Source organism: Taudactylus pleione, unplaced genomic scaffold (assembly GCF_031769625.1).
Source record: "Taudactylus pleione unplaced genomic scaffold, aTauple2 ptg000256l, whole genome shotgun sequence".
In the NCBI taxonomy this organism is placed as follows: Eukaryota; Metazoa; Chordata; class Amphibia; order Anura; family Myobatrachidae; genus Taudactylus; species Taudactylus pleione.
This window is the reverse complement of record NW_028284658.1, coordinates 15,614,421-15,641,173: the sequence shown is the minus strand read 5'-3', so window position 1 is coordinate 15,641,173 and position 26,753 is coordinate 15,614,421. Positions and strand designations below refer to the sequence as shown.

At 44.2% G+C, this 26,753-nt stretch overlaps 2 protein-coding genes across 5 annotated transcripts in view; both read left to right on the top strand.

The window, feature by feature from the left end:
* Positions 1 to 1,277: 1,277 nt before the first annotated feature.
* Positions 1,278 to 26,753, top strand: part of CPNE1 (copine 1) — a 146,873-nt gene continuing 121,397 nt past the window's right edge. For 2 of the 3 annotated variants that reach the window (XM_088480681.1, XM_088480683.1), the window contains exon 1: positions 1,278 to 1,366. The gene's annotated coding sequence lies outside the window, so the exon portion shown is untranslated. Of the gene's footprint in view, positions 1,367 to 5,493; positions 5,576 to 26,753 lie in introns of those variants that run through there. The other variant, XM_088480682.1, reaches the window with a different exon arrangement.
* On the top strand, positions 1,290 to 26,132 carry RBM12 (RNA binding motif protein 12). Of its 2 annotated transcripts, none has more exons than XM_088480680.1 (2): positions 1,290 to 1,366; positions 21,473 to 26,132. In XM_088480680.1, exon 2 carries the CDS (start codon positions 21,495 to 21,497, stop codon positions 24,129 to 24,131), a length of 2,637 nt encoding a protein of 878 aa, XP_088336806.1. In that variant the 5' UTR covers positions 1,290 to 1,366; positions 21,473 to 21,494; the 3' UTR covers positions 24,132 to 26,132. The 2 variants fall into 2 exon arrangements, with proteins under 2 accessions (XP_088336806.1, XP_088336805.1); XM_088480679.1 differs by lacking the exon at positions 1,290 to 1,366 and adding an exon at positions 5,495 to 5,575.

Here is a 26,753-nt window from a genome sequence, read left to right as displayed (position 1 = left end):
GTGGTGCTCGGGAGAGGGGGGGTCCCCAACTCCCCCGAGATCACCAGCTTGCGCTGACTGACTTGGGGTGTAGTGTTTTGGACCTGAAGCCCCGGTGATTGGGTCTCCGGGCTGTGGCATTACACCCCGGTCGGTTGGGTCTGGTGCTGGTCTTAAATATAGGGGGTACCCCACGTCATTTTTGCCCCCTATATTTAAAACCAGCACTAGTCCCTGCAGCCTGGTGTTGGTTTCTAAAATACGGTGGAACCATACACGTCATTTTTTTTGTCATTTTTTACTAATTTTTTTTACAGGTTAACTAAAACGGGAATTTTTGGGAAATATTCTAGGGACCCCCCTAAAGATGTCTAGACATGGGAGATCACTATGGGTACCCCCATTTTTAACTACTGAAGGAAGTCGGGGTTTCTAATAGCCGCGGCAGGAAAAAACACCTTGCAAAGCTATGTTTATTTCATTGCACAAAGTAGCGGCAGGTGCATTTTTGAAGAATTTAAAAAAATTACCTTTAGGGACTTAAAAATATGCTAGTAACCATTTTCATGGACCCCAAATTTGATGAGACCACTTAAAAAAAACGAAAAGAAAAACCTAAGTGCTCTTCTGCATCACTTCTTCAATGTCGGGAAAAAAAACACCTGCACGGCTATTTAAAAACCCCGACTTTCTTCTGCAGGCAAAAAGGGGGGTACCCATAGTGATCCCCGAGGTCTGGACATCTTTAGGGGGCTGCTACAATTAATTCCTGAAAATTCAAGTTTTTTTTTGTCGATCCAAGTATCGCTGGGTCCCGTTTTCAACTATTTCAAATTGAATACGGGGATAAGCGGGAGCGCGCGCGATACTTTTTTGCTGGCAATACCTCCGATGTGCGGCGAAAACCTCGCTGGCGAGGTTAACGTTTCATATTGAATACCCCTCTTAGTATTTTAGGTAAACCCCCGAATTTTCGGGGATTAAACCTCAAATATACTTTGATAAATGGGCCCCATAGAGAGAAAGCATCACTGCTCCCCACAACAACTCCACTGGCATCCGGGCAAGGGTCAGTCAGGTGGACGCGCGTTCCCGTCATTACTACAGAGTCCACAACTCCACACTAGCTGCCATCTCCCCGCGCCCCCGGGCAGGCGGGGCTCCCAGGCTCCGCCCACTAGCGCTCTTATAGTATATGCGCACCTCCCCGTGACGTCATATGCCTGTGCAGCCGCCGCCATTTTGTGCGGCTGCTCCCGAAGAAAGAGCGATAATAAAATATATCCAGCACCGCGAGCAGAGGAGACCGGGAGGGGCGAGAGTGTGGGGTCTCACATTCCCCTTTGCGTTGTCTCTTTCTTTTCTTTCAGTATAGCAGAGTGCAGCGGTAAGAGACGCCAGGATACTGTGAAGGGGGGATAATGAGGGGGTTAGGCCTGTGGAAGGAGAGGCCTCGGTAGTGGTCGCGCTGCTTGCCACGGAGGGGTATAACTCCTGCCATTTGTCATATGCTATATTTTTGTATGTGTTCCCCATAAGTGATTTAGTAGCATCATGGCTGCCTCCCCCTTCACACGCAGCCGCTGCCGCCTCCTGGCCATGTTTGTGGGCGGATGCAGCCTCCTCCTTCATGTGCTGGGACACAAGCGATCGGTCTGAACGGTCGCATGTAACGTGTGGAGGTGCAGGTCACTGACAGGTCATGCTTGGACTTGTAGTACTCTATCGCACTTCTTTAAAAGGTTGACCATGCATTGAGCTTCGTGGGTGACGGGTCCCGTGAATACAGGAAACAAAGGAGGTTTCTGTAGTATGAGTTTATAAGAATCTGTTTGGGGACCAATGAGGAGTAAATTAGGCTTAAATGTGTGATAATAGTACAAGAGCTGTGATTATAATGTCTGCCTGGCAATCTAAGGCCAGGTTTCAGTGACCACATGTAGGTGTACAGTATAACAATAAGCTCCAGGAGTAGCCGTGTCTTCTCCCTAATGTCTCTTGTTACTGCATTATCCCTTTGCTTGGATTTAAAGCTCACATTTGCCGTTTACTTGTATCCGCCTTCGGTTACTGCACTTGCCTTAGAATTAGGAGGTGAGTTACAGTAGTCACTTTGTGCACAGGTATGTTAGATGTATTATTTGTCTGCACAGGTATGATGAGATGTAGCTCCTGTTAATTGGAATACAAATGGGATACTAGTAATTGGTTACATCCTTTATTTAAAAAGAGCACTTTAAATGTGGTGTCACTAGTTGTGTTTACCTTGTTTGTGTAAATGAGTTTTGACATAACTTTGTCCCTTGGCATATTTCCTAAAATTGTCTTTTCTTTTGTGTTCCCTCTTCTAGCTCAAAGCTATTTTTTCTGGTAAACCAGTAAGTGGGTGGTTGCAGTTGTCAGTGTGTATTGGGATTTATTAAACATGCACTTGTACAATTCAGGTTGACTTTGTTTCACAGGGTGCATCAGATTTCTGGGAACATCATACTGTACATGCTTTTTGTCTAGGCTCATGTCCTAACAAGGTGCATGTGTCTTATTTGATGTAATTTGTGTTTAACAACCAGTACCTACTTAGAATACACAATGACAATATAAAGCTATACATTTTAACATTACTTTGTTTTCATCATTCTTATTCGGCTGAGTAAACTATAGCAGAATATTAGTTGGCTCCTCATGATATCCTTGCTTTGTAAAGGCCAGTTCAATTTTAGCTTTTTTTTTTTTTTTTGCAAATACTGAATTGCTTGCTTTGTTTTACTTGTGTTTTGATTTAGTGATGCAACTTAACTATTTGCTTCCTGGTATAATAGCAGTTCTATTTATATTTGGTTCACAATCTTCTGTGTATGTTTTCTGTATGTTTATTTTGTTGTAGTTGATGTAATACCATTATACATTATAATTGTGTTGCTGTGTAAAAATGAGGTATTATGCAGCCATGAGTTGGTGTTTTGGATCTCAAACCCATGAGTTGTGACTATTTTTTGTCTTGTTTCATTCTTTAACTATTGTTTTACTGTATAAAAACAAACATGTTCTATATTGTTAATAACATGTAATTCAATGTATATATCTTAAGTATCCGTTCAGATACTTAAATTCAACTTTTTTTTTTGTTTTTACTAGAGTTGACTGCAAAATGTTTAGTGTAACTACAAGCTGTTTAATGTTACTGACTGCTTTTTATTGAAGGGCAGCTGTGCTTATTCCTTTGAATGTGTTAGGAAAGCTGATACATTAGTTTGATTGAAGTGGGTTTGGTGAGATCTATAATGCTTTTGTTACAATCTGCATACAGTCCAAAATGTTTAAATATGAGTTGACTTTTTTTGTGTTTTGTGCGTTATCATGGACTATCATAACATATTTTTAAGGTTTGGTGATAGTGCAGTTTGGCAATACACATGCAGATTTCTTGTTTCTGACTTAAACTATTGCTTACCTCATAATTGCTGAAGAATACCATTCAGAAAATGCTTTTGTGACAGTGTTTTGCTTGCTGCACTGTACACATTTCAACTTTATTTTTAAAATCCTGACTCTCTGCTCCAGTTTACATGTGTTGGTCACTGGCGGTGAGCGCTGCACCACAATTTTTCCAGCCCGCAGGACCTTGCACACCCGGTTGGCTGTTTCAGCAGGGTTCTGGCAGGTAGGGCAGGGTGCATTTGGCTGTTTTTTAAAAAATCTGGTAGGATGTTTTGCCCTGCTAAAACTAAAATATATATATATATATTTTTTTTGCACAAGAATGGTGGCACTGTGCAGACTTTGATTCTTCATAAAGTCTGCAGAGTGCTGCCATTCTTGTGTATTTGTTATGGGTGTGTGATCACCCCAGGAAGGCATTACAGATTTCATCCAGGAGTGCCGGGTATATTATTTTATATATATATATATATATATATATATATATCTCTCTATCATTCTGTTTTAGCATGGATTTCTGGTTGCACCTCAGTAAGGTGCGAGCAGAAATCCGCGATAAGTACAGCTTCGGGATTTGTTGTGGGAAGTCATTCTATGGCTTATTTCCACAAATTAATTGAGTTGCCCTCCTATATTGAGTTGTTTTTCTCTGTTTCTATACATCTCTTCCCTCAGTCTAAAAACATACTGATAGGTTAATTGGTCAACAACCAATTAACCTTAGTGTGGTAGGGAAATTCAGACTGCAAGCTCCTAAGGGGCAGGGACTGATGTAAATGATCTAGTTATTTTTATGAAAGCACTGAGGTGGCAATTTACACATTAGCAATAATAGTAGCAAGTCCTAACTTTCATTTATAGGAGTATTGTAGAAAAGAATTAACAATATTATATACGTTTTTGCAACATTCCAGAACAATTCATGGTTTTGGCACACTGATATATTCCACTATTATAGTGGTTTTATGTTCCCAATTGTTTGTCATATACGAATATATTGGACCCGAGAGGTCACTCCTCCTCCCTTCGCTTGTCCCAATCGCAACATCTTTTGGCCAATTTCCGGCCTCTTCCTCTGTCCTCCGTGGTCTGGTAGCTGTTGGCAGGGCAGGAGGCCCATGGGGCACACTGCCCGTGGCACGTGCCCCTACTCACACAGCATATGTTGGTCTCAGGACAGGTCATATTATATATAGTTTCAAAATTAATTGTGCTTTCAGTGTATGTAGAATGTGGGCAATGAAAGATGAGCTTTAATTTGCAGCTTGTCTCCATCTGAATCATGCAGAAGTGCAATGTGATGTACAGGCTTGTCTGTTCGCAATGGTTACTTTATGGTTCAATTTAGCAAGAATATTTTCTGTGTTACAGCTTTAAAACTTTAGAATTTATTTTGACTTTGAAAAAAAAAAAAAACTGCTGTAATTTAAAATTTATTTTGCTTTATAATTTGGGAAAATGCTAAAATAGTGAGCTTGGAAATATTTTGTGGTTCTAGGGGTGGCAACTAAATGTTTGTGTTTCACTTGAGGGTAGTGGCAATGTGTTTAGGTATTTAACAAACTTGTGTTTTGTTTTGGAGGTGCACAACACAAGTCTACTACTTATGAAGGCAAGTCTAAATTCAGGCTGACGTTTTTGGCTGTGAATGTAGAATCTTTAATTTTTATTTGTCTTAATGCATGACTTTATTTTGAGTACAATTGTACTTCATAATGGATAAAAAAAAATAAACACCGTTCTAGTACAATGGACAATACACCTAAAACTATGCTCTAGCATTAATTTCTCTGTTTTGGGACTGCGGGTGTGATATCTTGTTTAAAAGCAAATGCTATCTAGAGGTCTGGTTCTGCAATTATTTGTTTTCAAGCGTCTGATGGGCTTCAAGGTGTGATTATTTTTCACTGGAGTTTTGATTCTAGTAAACCTGGCCAAAAATGCAACACTTGCATTATGTCTAGTATTCTGTCTAATATTACTGGATTGCAAATTGCTTTATTTTTATAAAATCTCTCAAATTGTTGCTTTGTTACTTGATTTTCATGTTTGCCTTAATTCACTTTTTTTTGCAGTCCTAAAGATTTTTTAATTGCCTACAGGATTGACTGGCCTCTACCTAATTAAGGGGAAAAAAAAATAATCCGCTGTATTGCAGGTAAGGTATTAGCGTAAATGTTTTTGTAATGCATTTTTTCTTTTTTGATTTTGCATTCAATATATCAAGCTTTTTCAACAGCGTGTGTGTATTTATATATGTGATATCTATTTTTTTTTTTTTTTTAAACCAGCCTTTCTCTTTTGTTAAGTAAGGGAAAAAAAACATAAGCACCTCCTGTAAATCTACAAAGAGCATATAAAGTACAATGGGGGGAATTCAAGTTCAATGCGATGATGAATAGCCGCAGGAGGGAGCTCCCGAAGCTATTCAATTCAACGCAATGTTTGGGCGGTCTAAAGGATTTCTTCTTGCACCGCCCTGGGGATGCGAGTATAAATCCGACAAGTGTTGGCATCGAGGCCGGCACTTTAGTTGGAGAGTACCAGTACTCTCAACTAAACACCCAACTTAACCAATTCCCTACCAGGCAAACAGCGCAGTGTATTGAATAGCTCCCTCCTGCGGCTATTCATCATCACATTGAATTGATATTATTCCACACAGTATGACCCAAATTCATATTATGCCACAATGTATACCCCAAATTCAGTGAAGCCCATTCACAACAGTACACACAACACATACATGTTCTATGAATTAATAAAGCACCCAGATCTAGAAGAGCGCTAGCAATGCTTTATCTACCTAGCACTGACTAGCTACAGTGGTAGCAAATGTGCAGCCCTCTGGCTGCTGTGGAACTAAACATACCAACATGTTCTGCAACAATTTGGCTGCAAGGTCCATGCTGAGAAGTATAGCTCCACATCAGCTGGAGTGCCACACGTTGCCTACCCCTGGTCTGACATCTCCTTAAGGAGATATCTATTTCAGAGTCCTATATATATACAGATAGAGAGAGAGAGCGAGCAAACACTTTGGTTTAGCTGGATGGCAGGTGGCAGATAGTCGATGTAGCACCACTGACAGATGACAGGACGGGGGTAGTATTGGTGGCTAGCAATACAGCTGAGGGGGCAGTTATTGGCGAGTGGCACATATACAAATCACTGTACTGTTACCAGTATTCAATAACAAAATGCACCACAACTCATCCAGCAGTGGAGTTAATGGCAGGCTCCCCCATACAGCCATAGGGACTTTCCCCTTTTAGCCAATGCACCAAGCTGAGGAAACTTGTAGAAGAACTAAAAGTGCCAGCATTCATTGTAGAAGCCCCAGGTTGGGGTTGTAATCTTATCTAAACCACACTGTGGTAGCTAGAAAGGGTATCAGTCACTTGCTTTCAAAGTCTGAGTCCTAGTCCTCCCCGTTGGACTCTGTCAGCATGGACTTCCTGTCAAAGTTAATTCTGCGGTGTGAGTCTGGAAAACCTTAGCAGCCCTGGCACCATCCTGTAACCAGCAAACTCCCCCAGGTCCTGAAGCCTCTGGCAGTAGACCTCTATCATGTAGTTCTTATGGTAGGCAGTCACAGTATGGTGGCATGGCACGGGAGGGAGTGAGTCTGTCCGTTTGCTGTGGGGAGGCTGAGGCGGCTTCCCCTTCACCACACACACTTGCAGGAGGGAGGAGTAGGAGCCACACTGAAGGTGGCGGGTAGACACTTACTCCTGTGAGAGGCATACTTCTATAAACACCTCTGGAGGAGCAATTTTTCTTTTTTTTTTCTTTTGGTAATCTGCTTTACTTGTAGTGTACTGTAGGTGCTCTTGGAAAACCTAGTTGCAGGGAAACTTGCCAGTTGCTTGGAAAACCTAGCTGCCAGGTCTAAAATCTTGGTGGCTATGGTGACCGGGATTTGTTGAGCACTGCATTACACAGATCATGAGACTTGGAAGAAAAAAAAAAAAGACCTGACACACAACGAAAATATGATCCTGATTCAAATGAGTTTACAATCTAAGGGGTGAATTCAAAGCAATGTGCCTCTGGGCACATTTAAGCCATTTCTGTAGACTTCACATTGTATGTTTTCTAGTGCACCTCTGAGGTACACAGCAAAACTTGTGGAATGAGTTATTGTGCTTAATTGAAATACACCCCCCCCCCCCCCCTCCAATCCCAAAAGAGGTGTGGCAAACACTTCATTCATAAGGTAGTAGAATAACAACTATAGCCTCTGGTTTGGGTCGATGGTGTGCACTGCGCATGCGCACGACTGAGGGAGCTCCGTCGTGCGCATGCGCGAGACGCGACAAGCGAAGGACTTTCCTTCGCTCGTTGTGTCTGATCAAAGGGGGCGTGCTGTCGATGTTGATTGGCAGCACGCCCCCTCTGGTGGGCGTGCCGGGGGCGTGCCTGCCAGACGGAGGCGTTCCCAAGGGAACGCCTACCGTCAGAAGCCGGCCCCACTGACATCATTAGTGATGTCAGTGGGAGTGATTTTGGCTCTGATAAAGCCAAAATCACTCCTGGCCTTGCGGTTGAGAAACTCAACCGCAGGCTTCTGCTCGCACTGGCGATGGTCAAGACCATCGCGACCATCATCCTGCACGCTCGTATATGCTGTGGGTGGTGACCCACAGCTATACGAGCGTCCAGGAGGACGCTCCATATTTATTTATCTGGTCAGAGCGTCCGGCTCTGAATCAGGGCCTATATGCAAAGCCTGTGGACCAGATTCAAATAAAAAAATATTTAATTTTCATTAAAAAATAACACAACCATTTCAAAAACCGTAAAACCTATAAGCAGCACTAAAAGGGAAATATGTATGGACTTGTATACCTGACTAATTAGGACCCTCCAAGAGGAGAATTATATCCACTGAAAGGGAGATTTTTTTTTTTTTTGTCAATCTCAATTAGAAATGGACTGATAGACTGTTATATGAAAGGTGGTTTTATTTCACTGAATACAATATATCAGGCGCCAAGCAGTCAGTTATCAGGTGAAAATATATTGGTTATATATGCTGCTGCTTACCACCTGGGAATAATTGCCAATCTTCCCAACAGTAAAAATAGAATAGATATAGGTGGAAAGCACTGCACAGACACACAAGGAATCAAAAGAAGTTTAATAAATCACTATTTAATAAACAGTAATACACAATAATATACCTCTAGTCTACTAATACTAAAAGGTTAATGTCTGGAATAGCATGGTACACTGCTAACATAAATACACAATGTAACAATACCAATGGATACAATAAAAGATATCAAATATGTTGTGGATAAAGAGAACACGACTGTTCAATTTGTGCACTCCCACATCTCTGGAGCTGTTGTTTCCTGTCCCGTGGAGATGCTCACACCGGCGTCGCTACTCCGCATTGTCCGTTAGCTGACACTCCTGATGTGACCCACTCGCCCTGTGCGGTGTAGGACTTCCTCTCTACAACACAGCAGACTTTGGCTGTGAGGACGCAGATCACACTGGTGCGGCACGGACATATCCACAGGAGGGGACAGGTCCTAGCACTGACAGGACATATCCACAGGAGGGGACGGGTCCTAGTCCCTTTATCCACGACAATTTTGTTATCTTTTATTGTATCCATTGGTATTGTTACATTGTGTATTTATGTTAGCAGTGTACCATGCTATTCCAGACATTAACATTTTAGTATTAGTAGACTGGAGGTATATTATTGTGTATTACTGTTTATTAAACAGTGATTTATTAAACTTCTTTTGATTCCTTGTGTGTCTGTGCAGCGCTTTCCACCTATATTTAGTCTGTTTTATTTCACTATCAGTATATTACAGGGGAGTATAATTACCATTCCATCACAATATTGTGATATTTGTTTTTTGTGCTCCGTCATTGGCAACTGCCATTTTTGTGCACATTCTGGTGGCTAATTGCTGTTTGAATGAGGATCTGCAGTATCACTAAAGTCTATCGCTCTGCTGTGGGGATCAAGTTCAGAACATGGTTCACACTGCTATCTTCGCTTCCGTGTCCTCTGCATACTACCATCTGTGCCAGTGGTGGTTTGCTTTACCATCAGAGCATGTCCGGGTCCTCTTCATGTCTCCCCTCCAGGGGCGGCGGCGACTGTCCGGGAGGCTCTCTTCACACCTGCTGCTGTTGTGCCAAATGGAGCGTCCTGCACAGTCCCCACCACCGCTGGAGTGGAGATAGCAGAGACCCAGACCTAACTGCAGACATTTTCCGGTGATAATGCAAACGGCCAGCGAAGCCCATGGTAGCATACCCAATGTTCTTCTGCATGTCTCCTCTCCGGCAGGGACTGTATGGGTGGCTCCGTTCACACATGCCGTATGGAGCCTCCAGGGCAGCCGTAGCCGCCGGAGAGGAGACCTGCGGAGGACCTGGACCGCAGACATGCTCTGATGGTAATGCAAACACCCTGAGGCGCCGATGGTGGTATGCAGGGGACCCAGAAGCCGGAAGCTACAATGGTAGTGACTTCATGTTCTGAACTTAAACCCTGCTGTGGTACACTAGTCCCTTAGCTATAGATCATGATTGCTAAATAGAGCATTTTTATTTACCAAAGAAGAAATTGGGTTTGTGTACATTGGGCCAACAAAAACTATTCCAAGTGCCCTGGATTTTGAGAACTTCTATTTTTAATTTTTTCTGTGTGTGCAGCATAGGTAGTCAGTACTAGATTTTTATTTATTTTTCCCCATTACCACACAAGTGTCTGGTTTTTGTCAGTGGCGCTGTTCTGTTCTGCGACTAGTGCCGTAATTGTGCGACTGCGCACATTTAGACTAGTACGGTAGTGCCAACATAGCAAGATTTATTATTTATATGGCGCCACAAAGGTTCCGCAGCGCCTTACACAGTGCATAAATGAGCACACACACAAAAAAGTTAATAGTAATATATAAAACAATACAGGACAAGGACATGGTTTATGCACATAGCTGCATAACACAAGCAGCAGGGCCTCAGCAACCAAATGTTAGGTGCCAATTGGGGAGTTAGGAGTAAAAGAAACTAGAAGTAGGAGGAGGAGAAGCACGTGAGGAATGAGGGCCCTGCTCGTGAGAGCTTATATTCGCTTGCACTTCTATGGGGTGCTAGGGAAAACTTTTGATGGCAGCAGAACACTGTGCCATTCAGGAACGGCACATCGCGTCAATGACATGAATTAAATTTCCCCCTATTAAATCATCAGAATAAACTCTCCATACTCTGTGGATAGAACACCGTTGTAATTCTGCGACACTATCCAAATATTCTTAGAGATTAATTTATTATAATTCATCATTTTTTTTTTTTTCCTTTCAAAGGAAAAGGGGTTAAACACCATCCACAAATATTCATACTTTACGCATATTGGTTTGTCCTAGAAACTGCAATCAAGCATAACTGTTTTGTGATTGTTTCTTAGTGTATAACCAGTTGTTTATTCTAACCCTTTGTGTAATAGTTTTTATGTTATGACTTGCTATCAGTCACACTAAATAGCCAATTTGCTTAATTCGGTGACTCAGTGCAAAACGTGCAAATCCTCCTGACTTCATAATAATTGCCCCACTCTGTGTCTATAGTCTATCACTTAGATTTCTTATGACCGCCTATGATTTTGACAATTAGTAAAATTAAAATAAACTGGTCTGACACTAATATTTCCATATCCATGGATGCATTTTTATTTTTAGCATGCTGCTTGTTTTGATATAATTACTTGAAAAATCATTTGGGGTGATTCAATTGCTTTATTGGTTGTGCTAATTAATGGATGTCTGATGGAACAATTCAATTGTTTTGGGAGCCCATTAATTATAGCACTTGTTGCGTGTGATTAGACCAGTTAAATGGTTAAAAATTAGCGTGCCCAAACCAGGACAGCAAGCAGAAATGTGTGCAGCGGCGGCTATTAGCGCCCGACTGGAGCAACAATTGATTTGCTCAGTCTCCCTTTCAAAACTCTTCTATGGCATTTTCATTAATTTTAAGCTTTGTTAAACTGTCCCTATATATTTGGATTGTCCATAAGCTGCAGATGATTAATTGAACCTTTTTTAATTGTACCCTGCACAGGACTGCCTCCTAGACAATGGGCATGATTGAGAGTTGTATGCGAATGCAAAAGCATTTGCAATTTTGCCGCTTAGCAACTGCTAAAATATGCTAATGCATGCTGAATTTGTATTGAGACTGCCACTGGAGCCCTCGCAGCTGCCTGCAACTGCGCACACAATTGGAGCATTGGACGCAAATCCTCAAAACATTGACTCGAAGGAGTCTATGGTCACTCAGAATGGGCATGGTAACTAATACTGGAGTTTTGTCCTCTGCGTGCGTGATCGCAGACGCTGGCTAGCACATGCCCAGGAAACTAAGCCGACACGCCCGCACTTTGGCCAGATCACCCTGTAACCACCCATAAAACGGTGTCTCCCTGTCAGTCAGTAAATCCTCAGAGCGTGATCGCAATTCATTTGCAGCACGTGCGCAATGCAGCTGTGGCACATAAGGAAACAGATAATTGCTCAACTGCGTGAACATCAGAATAGCGTTCAACTCTGAATCTGACACCATGTTTTATTTGGGAATGTTTCTGTAGTGTACAGTTTCACCCCATAAAACACTTCCACTCATGCCTTTTTAAAATGGCAGAGAATGACCAGTAGGAAGCTGCAATTTCACTCCACAGCCTCACTTAGTGTTCCCGGACACCGTGCCCTGCCCGATATTAAAGGGGCAAAAATCACCCTGCACTCTTAGCAGTGCCCTGCTAAAACAGCCTGTCCTGTGCCTTCCCCACCCGCGGGTGGGAAAAGTTGCGGTGACGGATCTCCACTGGTTGAGAGCTTGGGGGAAGTCAAGAACCTCTAAGTGCTGAGCACGCCCCCAAGTGTGATGAATTGGGGGCGTGCCACAAGGACACGCTCTGTCATCAGGCCGGCCACACCCCCTTTCAGCGTGGAAAAGGCTTCCTGCTCGCAGTCTGGCAGGAACACTATCACTCATTACTCAGGTTTTGCCCAGACCCATAAGATGTACTTCAAAGGAAAAATGGCATTCTGGTTCAGTTTCTGGAACTCTAGGGCCCTGTCCTTCCTTGCCAAGTAATTGAAACTGTAAATATAACATTGTCTGTTTGTTTTATTATGAAAGCCTAGTATCTGTAGTTTTGAGTTTTTAGCATTCATCACCATAGATATTTTATAACTTTTTATCAGACCCCATTCTATCATTTTACAGGTTTGGTAACATTTTAAGAATTTCTGTGTATACAAATGTCAGGGTGTTATGGAATGTTTCCTTATGCATACCTTAATGACAAATGAGCCTCTGATTTTTATTTATTTATTTTAAATCTTTCCACGTGTCACTCAGAACACTTTATTTTACAATGGGGCCATTCTGTGTCAAATCAACACACCTTTTTGTTACATTTTAACTCACCAGCTCAGATTTTGTTAAAATTTAGTATTTTTTTTTAGATTACACATATAGCAAATTTTATTTAAATTTCTCCTGCTGTTTCCAAAATATGTAAAGTTTTTCAAAAACCATTAATCAATAATTAAGCTAGAGAGGTGGGAGTGGTGTAATCTTGGGGTTTTTTTTACATTTTTTTTTTTTTTATGCCCTTTCCCGTGATCTACAACACAGTAGGCTTTGTGAGCCCATTATCCTCCCACTTTTAAATTGTAAAAAACATTTTACATTGGTATAGACCAGGGGTTCCCAACCATGGTCCTCAAGGCACACCACCAGTCCAGGTTTTAGGGATAGCCATACTTGAGCACAAGTGACTTAATTAGTACCTCAGTTATATTGATTTAACCATCTGTGCACAAATATGGATATCACTAAAACCAGGACTGTTAGTGTGCCTTGAGGACCGAGGTTGGGAATCACTGGTATAGACTATTTACAGAAATTTTCTACTTCAGGGTCCATAGGGTATCCACAGGATACCTTGGGGTATAGGTGTGACGTCAGTCGCAGGGCACCAAAGAGTTAAGCTTTCAGCCTCCCAGGATGCACTAGGTCCCCCTCCTATACCCCGCCCCCAGGCCAAGGCACCTCAGTTTAGTTTGGTGCCCGGCCGGAGTCGGGTGCACCTGTTGGAGTGGGGGCTAGAAGAGCCCCTGAAGCTTGTTCTTCATGCAGCTGTGGCTGCACAACTGGATGAACAGCATGGACAGTCAGTCCATGCTGTCTTCCCTACACCCCGCCGGTACCAGAACGCCGGTACTGATCCGGGGATGCTGGTGGGCGTCTGGGGTCACAGCTAGCGGTGACCCCAGATGCTCCGGACCATGGCCGGATTCAAGGGGGACAGAGGTAAGCAGCGGCGTCCTGCGGTGGGTCCCCGCTGATCACATGGTCCTAAGTCCCCAGGCAGGGGGCTCCCTGGGGACTGGCTGCAGCGTGGAGCCAGGCGACCAACCTGCGCTTCCACTACCCCCTGGGACAGCGGACCGCAGCAGAGCGGTAGCGCTGCGGCGTCCCAGGGGTTAAATGCATGCCAGGGGAGCGCGCCTTCCCTGTCTCACAGCCGGCGCCTCCCCCGCTGCACACAGCCCTCTCTGCATGCTGCCGACTGGTCCTGTGGCAGCGCTCCTCCCCCAGGCCAGCCTCCTCTCTGCTCCTCGGCGGCCATCTTCTCCAGAACGCATGGTGAACGCTGCTGGAAGCGCTGGACGGAAGCATCGTGGTCTGGGTCCCCCCGCATACCTCTCCTCCGCTGTGGTCAGGTCTGTGTATGCAGCGCTGTGTCCTACCAGGCCCTGTGTCTGTGTAGTTGAGTGATCAGCGCTGTTAGTGCAGGAATTGTTATTTTTCTGCATTGTATGTGACTGTGCTAGCGCTGCTGCCTGTAATCTTTTCTTCTCTAAACTGTCAGCTTTATTACTGTCCCTGTTCTTTCTGCTAAAGCCCTTGCGGTGCGGTGCTGCAGGGTGGTCTCTCGCCTATTTAATACTTAATTGGTGAGAGAGGTCACATACGTGGTGCCATCATGTCTGAAAGTGATTTTCCCCTCCGGCTACAGTGTACCACGTGCAAAGTACCGTTAGCGGAGGGGGAGGGTAGCGCGGAGGGCCTTTGCCGGCAGTGTTTGTCCATGGCGCGGCCTATTACGGTTACAGCACCGGTACAGGAGCCGCCCTGGGCTTGTTTCGCTCAGGCGTTAACAGCTTTAGTGGGCCAGTTAGCTCCGCAGCCCGCGTTTACTCCGATGGGTTTGTCCCAGCAGTCTGTGGTGTCGTCACCCATGCAGGGGTTCCCACGACAATTGGTGGTACCCCACAGTTTCCCTATTTCCCCGCTCCCGGATTCTCAGGAGCCAGCGTGGGTTAACTCCCTGACGAGTTCTGTACAGCACTTGTCGGATGTGTTGCAAGGGGAGTCTGTGATGCGGTCTCATAAAAGGCCGGTGGCGTCTCTGTCCGCTCCTTATGAGGATGACGAAGGGACGTCTGATGATGGGGAGATTCTAGATCCTTACGATCAGGAACCTCTCCATACTAAGGACGCTGATGCTAAGTCCAAGGTATATATTCCTGGACTTATTCGGGCGGTCCGCACAGCCTTGGTGATTGAGGACGAAGTTCCCCCAGCGGCTAAATCTAAGTATGCCTTTTTCAAAGATGTGAAGGGCGATGCCACAGTCTTTCCTCTTTCGGGTCAGTTGGTGGACCATTTAGAGGAGGCGTGGAAACAACCTGGCAAAAGATACCAGCCGCAGAGACGCCTGGCGGTGGCTTATCCGTTCGCGGATAATTATTTTGCGAAGTGGGAATCCCCTCCACAGGTGGATTCTCACGTGACCCGTCTTGTCCGTAGTGCCACATTGCCGATGCCATCCATGTCCTCCCTTAAGGATGCTACGGACCGCAAGGTAGAAATCTGCCTGAAGTCCGCTTATTCCCTTGCAGGGGGGGCAGCACGGCCGGCTATGGCCATTTGCTGGGTTGCCAGAGCGATGGAGCGCTGGGCGGATTCATTAGAGGCTTCTTTTGAATCCGACTGTCCGGCCGATCAGGCGGAGTTGATTGGCAATCTCCGTGATTCGGCCACCTACATCAACGAGGCGGCTCTAGACATTAGTACTCTGGTGTCTAGAATTTCTTCAGCAGCGGTAGCTGCTCGTCGCACCTTGTGGCTGCGATCCTGGAAGGCGGACGCAGATTCCAAGAAAGGTCTGGAAGCGTTGCCGTTTACCGGAGAAGTTCTCTTCGGTCCGGATCTGGATAAGATTGTGGCCACGCTGGCGGCAGCCAAATCTGCCTGTCTCCCGTCGGCCGCTGCTCCTTCTGGTTCGGGACCATCGTCCTTTCGGTCATCTAGGGCCCAGGGCAGGCCCAAACCACAGTCGTTTCCTCGACAGGCTGGCCCTAAGAAATCGGTCAAGCCCCGGAAGCAGGCATGGAGTACCAGACGTCCGGCCCCCAAGCCAGATGACAAGCCTGCGGCCTGACGGTCCGGGCCTCCCTTTGGGGGATCCCAGGGTGGGAGGCCGCCTGCTACAGTTCGCCCAGTGTTGGTCGACCACTACGACAGACACTTGGGTTCTGGAGGTGGTTTCCCACGGATACGCCCTCTCCTTCCGGCACAGACCCCCGGCTCGCTTCTTCACCACGGGTCTCCCATCAGACCGGAACAAGGCTACGGAGCTGCGGAAGGTATTGCACACTATGCTCCAGGCTGGAGTTATAGTGGCGGTTCCATTCTCCCAGAGGGCGGCCATGGTTTCTATTCAAATCTATTTTTGGTACAGAAACCCAATGGGTCATATCGTCCGATTCTCAACCTCAAAGCACTCAACAAGTCTTTGCGGGTCCCGAAGTTTCGGATGGAGACCCTACGGTCCATCATTCTGGCGCTGGAACCTGGGGACTACTTGGTGTCATTGGACATACAGGACGCTTACCTGCATGTCCCTATTCTTTTGCGCCATCAAGAGTTCCTTCGGTTTGCAATCCGCAGCGACCACTTCCAGTTTCGGGCGTTACCTTTTGGCCTGGCAACAGCACCACGTGTTTTCACCAAGGTGATGGCGGTCATGGCGGCTTCTCTGCGGCTGCAGGGAGTCCGCATGTTGCCGTATTTGGACGACCTGTTATTGGTGGCAGGATCTCCAGAGCTCCTGTTACGCCACTTGGACCTGACCATTGCACTGCTGCAACGGCACGGCTGGCTAATCAACTGGCAGAAGTCCACTCTAATCCCGTCTCGGAGGATTCTGCATCTTGGAGCCTTATTGGACTCGGGACAGCAAAGGATCTTCGTGACGGAGGACAAGATCTCTGCTTTACAGTCAAGGGTGCGCAGTTGTCTGCACAGCCGCCGGGTGTCCTTACACTCGGCGATGAGGTTACTGGGCTCCATGGTGTCGGTGTTCGACATGGTGGAATACGCCCAGTTTCACTCCAGACCTCTGCAGCACCTGATCCTGTCCAAGTGGAACGGGCTGACTCAGTCTCTGAAGTCCCAGACGATTGTGCTCACCCAGGAGGTTCGCCTGTCCCTTACGTGGTGGTTACAGACGACCCACCTCAACAAGGGACGTCCGTTCTGGGTTCCAAATTGGGTCCTGTTGACAACGGACGCCAGTCTTCGGGGCTGGGGAGCAGTTTTGGGTCCACACTTGTTCCAGGGCAGGTGGACGCCGACAGAAGCAGAGCTTCCAATAAATATCTTGGAACTCCGTGCGGTCTTCAATGCTCTCCAGCAGGCACAGCGGTTTCTCCAGGGTCGCCCGGTGCAGGTCCAGTCGGACAACGCTACCACCGTGGCCTACATAAACAGGCAAGGAGGAACTCGCAGTCGGGCGGCTCTCGTAGAGGTCTCTCGGATCCTGGTTTGGGCGGAGCGCAATCTTCCGGCCATATCAGCGGTCTTCATCCCGGGAGTGCTCAATTGGGAGGCGGACTTTCTAAGTCGCCAGGACGTTCATCCGGGGGAATGGTCCCTGCACCCGGACGTTTTTCAACTACTGGTGGACAGGTGGGGTCTTCCAGAAATCGACCTCATGGCGTCCCGGCACAACAACAAGTTGCCGGGGTACGGGTCTCGCACAAGAGACGAAGGGGCGTCTCTGGTGGATGCTCTGTCCGTCCGGTGGACGTTCCGGTTCGCATACCTGTTCCCTCCGGTCTCCCTTCTTCCACGGGTAATCCGGAAATTCAAACAGGAAGGAGGGACGCTCCTGTTGATAGCTCCCGCGTGGCCCAGACGGCACTGGTTCTCAGACCTTCAGGGTCTGTCCGTGGACATTCCTCTGCGGTTGCCGCTACGACCGGACCTTCTGTCTCAGGGTCCTTGCCTTCACCCGGACCTGACTCGGCTGTCTTTGACGGCGTGGCTGTTGAGACGGCCATGCTGAGGTCCCGGGGGTTTTCCAGCTCTGTGGTGCGTACCATGTTATGAGCTCGGAAACCGTCTTCCGCGAGGATATACCATCGCGTGTGGCATACGTTCTTCCAGTGGTGTCGACCGAGAGGTTATGCACCGCGGGAGTTTCGTCTGTCTCGGATTCTCGCCTTCCTGCAAGCGGGACTAGATCATGGGCTTCGCCTTGCTTCTTTGAAGGTACAGGTTTCGGCCCTATCTGTCTGGTTTCACCGTAGGATTGCTACAATCCCGGATGTGCACACCTTTATGCAGGGTGTTCTCCGCATTCAGCCGCCCTTTGTTCCACCTGTGGCGCCTTGGGATTTGGCTGTGGTCCTGAGGGCTCTCCAAGGACCGCCGTTTGTACCATTGGGCTCAGTGGTTCTTAAATGGCTAACAGCTAAGACTGTTTTCCTTCTGGCCATTGCTTCGGCCAGACGTGTTTCTGAGTTAGGGGCTCTTTCTTGTAGACCCCCTTTCTTGGTTTTTTATGGGAACAGGGCAGTGCTCCGCACTCGGCCCGAGTTTCTTCCCAAAGTTGTTTCCCAGTTTCATATTAACGAGGAAATAGTTGTTCCGGCCTTTAACTCACCGGGTCTTTCCGTGGGTGAGGCCTCTTTGGATGTTGTGCGGGCCTTAAGGACTTATGTTGACCGCACTTCTTCGTTTAGGAAGTCGGACGCTTTGTTTGTCCTCTTTGGCTTCCGTAAAAAGGGTTGGCCTGCTTCAAAGCAAACTTTGGCAGCCTGGATCCGTATGGCTATTTCTGAAGCTTATCTTCATGAAGGCCTACCGGTCCCTCCTTCTCTGAAGGCTCATTCCACTAGGTCTGTGGGTCCTTCGTGGGCAGCTCGACGTGGTGCCTCGGCAGTTCAGATCTGCAAGGCTGCTACGTGGTCTTCTGTCCATACCTTCGTGAGGTATTACAGGTTTGACACCTTCGCCTCTCAGGATGCTTCCTTCGGGCGGCGGATTCTCCTTTCTGCACAGGAGCGTCCCCACCCTTAAAGGATACTGCTTTGGGACATCCCCAAGGTATCCTGTGGATACCCTATGGACCCTGAAGTAGAAAATATGAGATATGGTAAGAACTTACCCTTGTTATCTCTATTTCTACGAAGTCCATAGGGTTCCACAGGACTCCCGCCCTGTCGCACCTGTGCTGCAGATGGGCTTTGCTCTGGTCACCGGTTTTCCGTCTCCCTCTGGTGAGAATGTGATTCTTGTATGTGTCCAGATCTTTGTTCTCTCTCTTCCTTCTCCTCCTCCGGCCTATGGCTTGGTAACTAACTGAGGTGCCTTGGCCTGGGGGCGGGGTATAGGAGGGGGACCTAGTGCATCCTGGGAGGCTTAAAGCTTAACTCTTTGGTGCCCTGCGACTGACGTCACACCTATACCCCAAGGTATCCTGTGGAACCCTATGGACTTCGTAGAAATAGAGATAACAAGGGTAAGTTCTTACCATATCTCATATTTTTTTTTTAACTTTGTCGGCGAACTTTTTGAGTTCATCATGATCAAAAATTTGTTTGAATTTGGAAAATGTTTCCTTACAAAGCCTGTTATGTTGCATATCATAGGAAAGGGCATAAAAAAACACCGCTCTAGCTTAATTAGGAGAGCTGCTATGGCGATTTGAAAATATGCTGGTTGTGCGTTTATGACAGCTTTTTGAAAACTTTACATATTTTGGAAACTGCATGAGATATTTAAATAAAAATATTGTATTTTTATTAGACTACATATATACTCTCCATATACCAAATTTTAGCAAAATCTGAGCTGGTGAGGTAAAATCAGTGTTGATTTGACACTGAATGACCCAATGGTAAATCTCTTGTGATGTCCCACTTCTATAATTACTTTTGTATACGGAAACCAATCCAGTCTTTCACTGAGCTATTCAAGTCATCCATATTGAGCACTGTACAAAGAAATTTGGCAACCAGAGATAATCGTAAGTGTCTTCCAAGTTTAGCTAGAGGATGTTTTTTTTTTTTTTTTTTTTTTTTTTATATATAAATAGGTTAGTGATACTTTTTGAATGACTGAACAAAGATTCATGTGTATAAAGCCTGTCAACTAGACATTGGTGACATCATTAAATCATTACCTGCGTTGTGCCTATTTTTTTCTTCTTAGCACTGCCGTATGCAAAAAAATTCACAGGGAGCGGTTTTAGTTGTCACCTGCAGTTGTTACTAATGGGCGCACATTTCAGCAACTAAATTGAGAGGTGGCGAGCTTAAATCTGCGAAAAGTCCTGGTTTTCAGTGCCCAAACCGCGGTTTGTGTTTGCTAACCAGGACTCTAGACAGGTTTAGCCATTTTGTGTCTAAACCCAGTCTTTTTGGCGCAACATGTGTGAAAAGGCATGAGCGCCCCAAAAACAATTGGATATTGTCCCCTGATCTCCTGTCACTTTAGATTGATCGGGCCCCCATAATAAGCTGATTTTTGAATTTAGATTTTGTTTACAAAATTATGCTGCACTTACAATAGGTGACATCTAACTAAATATTCTGGTCTGCCAATCAAATAAAGGTTTGAGAAACATTAGAGTATCAGTCTCCTGTTGGATCTTTTGTCAAGTATGGCTTTTGACTAGCATGTAGTATAAAAACAATGGTGTTTTAGAATATTTCTAGCATGTAGTCTGTAATAATACATAAATTTGTACTGCAGTTCTCAGGAGTGGTGAGCCACATTAGCACACTTTTATGCTTATTACATTCACATGCTTTGGTTAACACACATTCATGCTGTGTTTCAATATAGTTGAATTTACATAAGAAAATCTCCTTAGTTTTAAACTATTCCATGAAATTGGTCAGCCAATCTACTACATTCACCATTGAAGTTTTAAAATCTAATGCAATAGGTTTTTTAAAACTCATTAAGTGTTGGTCTGACCTCCTTCATTTTTTTTTTTTTTTTTTTTCTTTGATTTGTTACTATAACATGTGCGCACTTCAGGGAATGTGTCTGAAATTGCTAATACATGTTGGCAGTCGCTTCCAACTTGAAAATCATCATACAAGGGGTATCCCAAAAGAAAGTTTCCCTTTCCCAGGAAACAAAAATGAGAGGACCATAATGAAAATAATTTTATTTTTTTATATCCCTGCCATAAGGAACATTTACATTAGGGATACCCCTCATATTTAGTTCTCTTATTGAGAATGTTATGTCTAAATTTCTGGATACCAAATCAAGTTATAACCCATGTCTCCTCCAAGAACTCTCCTGTCGTCTTATTGATGTAGAGTATAATAATTCAGGGACATATACCATAGTGGTAAGCTCTGTGTGGTATTGGGTGCAGAATTTTACATTCAAGTCCTGGCCATATATTAAATGTTCAAAAAGGAGTGCCTGAAATCCTTAAGTCTGTCCTTCTGTACAAGCTATGGATAATCTAAAATTGTCTAGTTTTATATACATTCTTCTGAGGTTTTCAGTTTATCTTAAAGTCGTTTTATTTCCATTCCTTTCTTTGTTTAATCTGTATGCCAATTTTTTGTAATGGTGTATTGCACAGTATACATCTTTATTTTTAATAAATTGTTAAGCTGCAAAAATGATATGGATGAAGGTAGTTTTTATAAATGTTGAGTCTGATTTGGACGTTGCCTTTTTTCATCTGCAGGTGTGTGTTGTTTCAGAGCAGCATGGCTGTGGTCATCCGCTTGCAAGGTCTGCCTATAGTGGCTGGGACCATGGACATTCGGCACTTCTTCTCTGGACTGACCATTCCTGATGGTGGCGTACATATTGTAGGGGGTGAACAGGGTGAGGCTTTCATCGTTTTTGCCACCGATGAAGATGCACGACTTGGTATGATGCGCACAGGTGGTACAATCAAAGGGTCAAAAGTCTCACTATTGCTAAGTAGTAAGACTGAAATGCAGAACATGATTGAACTTAGTCGTAGGCGTTTTGAAACTGCAAATATTGATCTACCACCTGCAAATTCAAATCGTCCGGGACCGCCACCAAATCCAACAATGACTAGTAGCTCTGTGATGAGCCGGGTCAGTTTGCCAACAACTGTACCTAATTTTAGCAGCCCTCCTACTAGCACAGTCTCAGCAGTTACCTCTGTAATTGATAGCAGTAAGAATGTCACAACTTTTTCTACAGCCAATATTGGAAATGCTCCGCCAAGCCTAGGTGCAGCCTTCTGCAATCCCTCATTTTCTTCTTCTATGCCCAATGTAACCCCACAACTGCCTACTGTACCTCCACCTCCAATTCCACCAATGCCAACAATACAGACACTACCACCCATGCCTGCTATACCCCCTATGCCTGTACCCCCTCCTGTTACTTCATTACCTCCAGTTCCACCAGTTCCTCCAATACCCCCTGTTCCACCAGTACCACCAATGACTCCTCTTCCTCCAATGTCTGGAATGCCACTCATGAACCCACCACCTGTAGGGCCTTTACCTGCAGGGATAAATGGCTCTGGTGCACAAATGAACAGTAGTATGAACCCTCTGTTTCTTGGCCCTGTAAATCCAATGCCATTAAACTCTCAAAATGCAATGAAACCACCTCCTCCTCTTAACCATGATGATCCATATGTGTCTCTTCATGGGTTACCTCATCCTGTTTCTGATGTTGACATTAAGGAGTTTTTCCATGGTTTACGTACAGATGGTGTGCTTATTTTGAAAGATCCCATTGGTCGTCCCACAGGTAGTGCACTAGTAAAGCTTCTTACTCCCCATGACACATTTGAAGCCTTGAAACGGAATAGAATGCTTATGGGACAGAGATTTGTTGAAGTCACCCCGGCAACTGAGAGACAGTGGATAGTGTCTGGTGGCCACATGCTAAAACACAACATAGGGCACCATGGCCCCCCTCATTTGATGCAGCAGTCAATGCCCAGGTCCAAATCGCCCAACACGCAGCCACGTCCCAGGTCCAGATCCCCACATGAACATGGCTTCTGCATTTATTTGAAAGGGCTTCCCTATGAGGCAGAAAACAAACACATCATAGATTTCTTTAAAAAACTGGACATTGTCGAAGACAGTATCTACATAGCTTATGGACCCAATGGAAAAGCAACTGGTGAAGGCTTTCTGGAATTAAGGAATGAGGTAGATTATAAAACTGCGTTGAACCGCCATAAGCAGTATATGGGTAACCGTTTTATTCAAGTTCACCCAATCTCGAAGAATCAAATGTTAGAAAAGATAGATATGATTAGAAAGAAATTACAGGGTTTCAATTATATTGATCACAAAGATTCATCCCTAGACATGGAGCTAGATAAGCATGCACCAAGGCTCTGGGGACATCTGTCAAATTTGCCATATAACATCTCTAGGAAAGATGTTTTTCAGTTCTTTCATTTAGAAGGAGTTGCAGTTGAGGAGAGCAGTGTACATGTCTTGATAGATAACAATGGGCAAGGCTTAGGACAGGCACTTGTTCAGTATAGAAGTGAAGACGATGCTCGTAAATCAGAGCGTTTAAACCGCAAAAAGCTGAATGGGAGAGATGCATTTTTGCGTGTAGTAAATAATGAAGACAGGAAAGAAATTGAGATCAATCCTCCCATACCAGGTAGGAAGGGATTCAAAATGCTAAATTATGGGAACTCCACACCCGATGCAATTCGATCTAGTGGAGAAGAATTTTCTTTCATGAGCAGTAATCTAAAAGAAAACAATGGTCAAAACTTCCCTTTTCCTGGTAAATTCAGTGGGCCAAATAATAACTTTGCACCCCCTGTTCCACCCCCATCATTGGGAAGCGGATTTGTAGATCCTAGACCGCCACCACCTGGAGCAAATGTACAAAACTCACCAATTGATTCACCAGGATTTGGGAGTGGTCCCAATAATTTCAATGCCCCTCCCTCTGGTTTTGGAAGTGGGCCCCCTCCTTTCGGAAATGGACCAACAAATGCAAATGTACCCCCTAGCTTTAACCCTGCCCCACCAAACCTAACAAGTGGCCCAGGAGTTCTAAGTGCCCCTCCAGGGTTTGGACCAGGAAATCTACAAATGGGTGGTCCTCCAGGTTTTGGTAGTGGGTCTGGGAAAGCCGGTCCAACTGTAATTAGGGTGCAGAATATGCCTTTTACAGTTTCTGTCGATGAAATACTAGATTTCTTTTATGGCTACCAGCTGATACCTGGTTCTGTGTGTTTAAAGTATAGTGATAAGGGTATGCCTACAGGGGAAGCCATGGTTGCATTTGAGTCACGTGATGAAGCAATGGCAGCTGTGGTTGATTTAAATGACAGACCAATAGGCTCAAGGAAAGTTAAACTTGTGTTAGGTTAGTTTGTCCACACTTTTGATTATGATTAGCTTGTCTTTTGTACTGTGACTGACATAGACATACTTTAGTTAACCGGAGAAAGCTGCTTTAACCTGTATATATGTTTTGCTACATGCTGACTTGGGTACATTATATATCTATTAACACACACAAATCACTGCAGTAATTGTGGTAGATTTCATATAAACTCACTTTTTAGGCATGCTTTGGTTGAGTCAAAGCCTAGTAAAGCAATGATTATAGGGTTTTTTTTATTTTATTTTGAACAGTGTTAATTCTAAAAGGGCACAGTTTCAACTTATTGTATTGTTTGCTGTACATTATTGGAGTGAAGATGTAATCTTGGTATGTTTCAAAGCTTTGAAGACAGTATGGTGATCCAAACCTGTTTTATTCAAATATCCATGCAATAATGTTTACCAAAAGTCTGCCTAGAATGCACTGCAAATCAGGTTTTTGTATGATGGAACTGTTGCCTTTCTTGCTTGTACAATATGTGGAATATAGCTTTTGCCATCGGTTGCCGAAGTATAAATGCACAAAAAAAAAAAATGTTTTCAAACTTTTTTTTTTAATTGTTTCGGTGTTCATTAGCGGACTTTCTTCCTAGATTTCTGAAGACTGCAACATTGTTGTGGTGACTGCATTTGCTGTTTTGAATAATTGAACAGATTTATCTGCTGTTCTCGGTTGCCTTAAATATAGTGCAGCTGGATTTTGAACCCTTGCATAATTTACCTCTTTGGGCGGAATTCAGTTGATTCCAGCCCCTTTCGCGCCCGACGGAGCTATTCAATTCTTGCTCCTGTCGGGCGCGATCAGCTGCCAGCGCTACATTTCAGCTCGCAGACCCAGGGGGATGAGAGCTGAAATGTGCGAAAAGTGACCTGTTTGGGCACCCTAACATCACTTTTCGCGGTCGCGCCCAACACTTTGGTCGGGCTTAGCTGCTTTACGCGGCTAAACCTGACCTCCTATGGGCGTGATCAGCGCGAAAACGGCATCAATTGAATAGCGCTCCGCGATCTCCTGTCACTTTAGACGGGAGATCCGGACCGCGTAATCAATTGAATTCCGCCCTTTATGTGCTTCTTGAAAATTTGCATTTTTGATTACTTGTATACATTGAGCTGATGGCAAAATTTCTATTCCCATGGTTTGCAGAATTACTCTACCATTTGTATATATTTTGGGGGTGATATAATAGGTTTGAACCTGATATTTTGTTTTATGTGCAATTGAGAAGATTGTACAAGCTGAATGAAGAGGTGGTTTCTCTGCAGGTTTTCTTTTGTTCTCCCTTTTTATGCAACTCGTGTGATGCTTTCAACAGATCACGTGGATGTGCTACCCCAAGCTTTGACATCTGAATGCTGACTGTACATACTGTTTAAATTGTTTTCTGTTAATAAAATTACTGCCAATGTCAAGATCTGCAACATGATTTTTCAGACTGTTTTGTGCTATACAATTGGCCCACTTTTATGCTGGGTATTAAGACCAGGTTTGACATTTTGGAAATAGCTTAAGCAAAACACTAATTTATGCAGTTAGTAGAACCGGTATAGAGCTTTCTATTCTCCATGACTCACTTTTTTTCCCCTCTTTATTTAAAAATGTGCATATTGTGTGCTTTTTATGGTTTGCCTCAATGTTTACAAACAAATCTGCTTGTTTCACATGTCTGGTTTATTTTAGTCAAAATTCCATACCCTGTTTTTCATAATTTTTGCTGTTTCAGCTATTAATGTGTAATATATTTGAGCCATACCAAATTGCATGTTTGGAAATGAACGTGTACAAATGTTTTCAGTTAATTTGTCTTATTTGGTACATTTCAACAAATGTAATGCTACAGCTATTTTAGTTAAGTAATTTTCACTTACAATGTGGCTGAAAATGTATTTGCAAAGACCGTCTTACTGGTTTATATTGGATGTCAAGTAAGATATTGTGGATTCTGTAAATACAAAAACATGAAAATAAAGTGTTATTTCTTTGGCTTTTGCTGTTGAGATGAGCGTGAACTTTGCTTGGTAAGCAGAAGAATGTGAAATGCTTGGATTTCTGTGTGGTTTTTTTTTTTTTTGGATTTATATCCACTGCAACAAGACTTTTGCCGGACCATAGAACATGTAGATGATGTAACACCAATGCAGCATTTATTTAGATACATTGAGGAATGATTCATGTGGAATTTTGTCTTCCTTTTCTGATGTATTGGTAATCAATAACACACCTTCACAAAGTACTGCAAATGTTTGTAATGCTGAAAACCGCATTTTCCACTCTTTGCAAGAAAAGGGTAATTCCACCTGATTAGAGCAATTTGTAATTACAGATTACCTGCACTGTTGCACTTGAGATTTAAAGTAGGTGTTCTATTGTTCATTCATCGCCTTGTTTCTTTTTAATTTTTCTTGCATTTATTTTATTGTAACTGATTTTATTTAAATTTTTTATTTTTTTTTTTATTTTAAACTTGATTATATATAAATACACATGCAACATTGTATTCTAAAGCAAACGTCTGAACTGCACGACAAGTGCTTTTCTCTGCAGGCGCATTAACTGAAGTTGTGAGAAAACAGACTTCTAGAACAGATGGCTGAATGTGACACTCG

Bases quoted from the DNA above. Each gene is read 5' to 3' on its own strand.
- RBM12 (XM_088480680.1), top strand. From the start codon at position 21,495: ATGGCTGTGGTCATCCGCTTGCAAGGTCTGCCTATAGTGGCTGGGACC.